This window comes from Dendrobium catenatum, unplaced genomic scaffold (assembly GCF_001605985.2).
Source record: "Dendrobium catenatum unplaced genomic scaffold, ASM160598v2 fragScaff_scaffold_156, whole genome shotgun sequence".
Lineage (NCBI taxonomy): Eukaryota > Viridiplantae > Streptophyta > Magnoliopsida > Asparagales > Orchidaceae > Dendrobium > Dendrobium catenatum.
Genome location: NW_021318618.1, coordinates 8,983,410 through 8,986,935, shown reverse-complemented (window position 1 = coordinate 8,986,935; position 3,526 = coordinate 8,983,410). Strand labels below are relative to the sequence as shown.

The following is a 3,526-nucleotide window of genomic DNA, read 5'->3' as shown; positions in this document are numbered from 1 at the left end:
GAATGGCTGAAGAGGAAGAATGAAGGAATAACCTCATCTACTTTAATATCTTGTTGGAACACATTTAATTACTCCAATCAAACAGAACTTTGTTGACTAACGAAGGATGACAGAACATATTCCCGATTACAACAAGGATGGAGCTCAGCCATCACACGTGCGACTCCCGGACACACACGTGTTTATCCCACCCGTGTCAATGACGCTCCCTCTTTCATACCTATATAAACAAAGTCCACAGCCTGCAAACACCATTGCCAATCTCCTCTCTCTCTCTTTACCTTCATCCATTCTTCCTGCAGGGTTATTGAACAGAAAGGTAAATGAGGTTGAGCGATTCCATAATCTGAATATTTGATCTATAGGCTTATTGCATAATAGGCATTACTATTGATGAAGCAACATCATCTCTTTTAAGCAGCTTTGTGAATAAATTTTATTTTTTATTAGATCACTAAATATTGAAAAATGAATCATTCAAAGCATAAGAAATTTCTTACGCAATACTCATTTAAGAATTTCTTGTTTCTTGGCTATCAAATTTGAATAAGTTTATAGAGAGACAGAGGGAGAGAGAGAGGAAGAAATGTTGAATAAAACAAAGTCATAATCCACATTATTCATCTCAACAGCTCTCTATATTTCGTCATCAATATAAGAACAATTGAATGTTTCTTTCCACTTCCCTCCTTTATGCTCTGTTCTACTCTGTTCCAACGTTCTTCTTCTTTTTCTCCTCTCAGCACACGAAAACAAAATGGGAGCAGAAGGAGCAACCAAGGATCAGCATAATGAACCAGTCTCCGCCATGGACGTCTCCCTTGAGCTTGGATACAAACAGCTAGACCCCAATTCCTTGGACGACGATGGCCGTCCGAGAAGAACCGGTAACTCCTTTTCTCCAGTTGCCCAATCTACTTCCCCCCCTGCTTCTCCTTCTTCAACCTAACGCATATTTGTAATCATGACTAGGAACCACGTGGACGGCGAGCGCTCACATCATCACGGCAGTGATCGGCTCCGGCGTTCTATCCCTTGCTTGGTCCATCGCCCAGCTCGGCTGGATCGCCGGCCCCGTCGTTATGATTATCTTCGCATTTGTTATATATTACACCTCCTCCCTCCTCGCCGACTGCTACCGCTCCGGCGACCCCGTCACCGGCAAGCGTAACTATACGTACATGGAGGTCGTCCAGGCCAATCTGGGTCAGTTCTCAAACTCAGATCCTCTATCTGCTTATCTCGACACAATCGTTTAACTCGTATAAATTTTTGTATAACAGGCGGGATTAAGGTTAAGCTCTGCGGCTATATTCAGTATATAAATCTCTTTGGTGTTGCGATTGGATACACCATCGCCGCATCCACTAGCATGACGTGAGTACTTAAAACTTTTCTCCTCACATTGTTTTTTGAAAAAATGTTTCGAATGTTAAAAATAAAATTTAAATAAATAATTAACTTTTTCTACATATAAATATATTTTTACGTTGTAAAAATGATTATTCTATTTATTTAGTAAAATAGAAATAGTTTCTAAAAAACAGGCAGATCCTCATTAGAAAAATATCTCAAACTATTTACATCATTAGTATTAAAATAATCATCCTAAGCCTTATTTTAATCATTATAGAAAAAAAATTATTCACTATGCAAAACACTTTTATTTCAACTTTGAATTATAAAACTAAATTGTGTGAATCTAAGGCTTTATTTGGGATAAATTTTAGGTATAGAAAAATTAGTAAATAAAAATAAAGTTAACTTGGATGATAGTTTATTTTCACAAATTATTAAAAAATTACTTAATTTTTTTAAATATATTTAAAACCGTGATTAGAAAAAAATTAATCACAATAAATTTATAAAAACATAAACAGCCCCTAATACTGTTTGAACCTTGATTGATGAAAACAGGGCCATAAAGAGATCAAACTGCTTCCACGACAATGGCGACAACAGCCCGTGCCACACTTCCAGCAACCCTTTCATGATTATCTTCGGCGTCACGCAAATCATCTTCTCCCAAATTCCCGACTTCGACCAAATCTGGTGGCTTTCCATCGTCGCCGCCGTCATGTCCTTCACCTACTCCTCGATCGGCCTCGCCCTCGGCATCTCCGAAACCATCCGTCACGGCCACTTCAAAGGCAGCCTGACCGGCGTCACCGTTTCCTCCGTCTCCCAAACCCAAAAGATCTGGCACAGCCTTCAAGCATTCGGCGACATAGCCTTCGCCTATTCCTACTCCAACATCCTCATTGAAATCCAAGACACTATCAAATCCCCACCCCCTTCCGAAGCACAGGTAATGAAAAAAGCTAACTTTTTCAGCGTCGCCATTACCACCGTCTTCTACACGCTTTGCGGCAGCATGGGCTACGCCGCCTTCGGCGACGCCGCGCCGGGGAACCTCCTCACCGGCTTCGGTTTCTACAACCCTTACTGGTTGCTAGACATCGCTAATGCCGCCATAGTCGTCCATTTGGTGGGGGCTTACCAAGTTTTCAGCCAACCTTTATTCGCTTTTGTTGAGAAGTCGGCGAGGGAGAGGTGGCCGGATTCCAGGTTTATTAACAGAGAGGTGGTTGTGTCGATCTCGAAGGGTAGGAAGTTTAAGCTGAATATATTCAGGATGTTGTGGAGATCAACTTATGTGATCTTTACGACGGTGTTGTCGATGATGTTGCCGTTCTTTAATGATATTGTTGGGTTGATGGGAGCGTTGGGGTTTTGGCCATTGACGGTTTATTTCCCGGTGGAGATTTATATTGTGCAGCAGAAGTTGGAGAGGTGGAGCACCAAATGGGTTTGTTTGCAGCTGCTGAGTCTCGGATGTCTGATTATATCGGTGGCGGCGGCGGTCGGCTCGGTCGCAAGCATCGTTGATGATCTCAAGGTGTTTAAGCCGTTCAGGAACAATTACTGATGAGGTGGCTGTGGTTTACCCTGCTATTGTTTTTATTCTTGTGCTCTGAAAAAGGCTATTTTTGTTCTATCTTCTTTTTCAGCTGTTTTTTTTTTTTTTTTTTAATGAATGAAATTGTATCTGTAATGTAACATGCACACTTGCGGAAAGCGGGTATATTTTAAATTAATGTTTATTTTCGGAAAAAATTATTCTATGGGGAGGAGCAAATATTTAATAAATATACAATAAATCAACAAATACTTAGCTAATACTCATAAAATATTAAACGAATATTCGTAACTGAGTATTTGTTGAGTATTTGCTGAGAAATTACAAATACGCAGCAAAAACTTAGTAATTACGCACCTAATCCGAATGGTCAGAACTCTGCACATAATAAGGAAAAGGCTTGGCTTAACTTAAGGAGATGAGGATAGATTTTTGCTATTTTTCTTCCTTTTGAATTAACCTATAGTATTGTAATTTAATAAATGCATAGTTACAAAGAAAAACATAAAGTAATATAAATGGGATGTATTGAGATCATAAATTTATATCATGATTGTGACAACATCAACGAAATTAACAACACAAACCTTATTTCTCTATTTTGTG

General features: G+C 39.4%; 1 protein-coding gene across 1 annotated transcript; it reads left to right on the top strand.

Moving 5' to 3' along the window:
* Window positions 1-747: 747 nt before the first annotated feature.
* On the top strand, window positions 748-3,110 carry LOC110096631 (amino acid permease 3). The gene is made up of 4 exons (XM_020822695.2): window positions 748-887; window positions 973-1,206; window positions 1,284-1,377; window positions 1,918-3,110. Exons 1-4 carry the CDS (start codon window positions 758-760, stop codon window positions 2,927-2,929), a joined length of 1,470 nt encoding a protein of 489 aa, XP_020678354.1. The 5' UTR covers window positions 748-757; the 3' UTR covers window positions 2,930-3,110.
* Window positions 3,111-3,526: the final 416 nt, after the last annotated feature.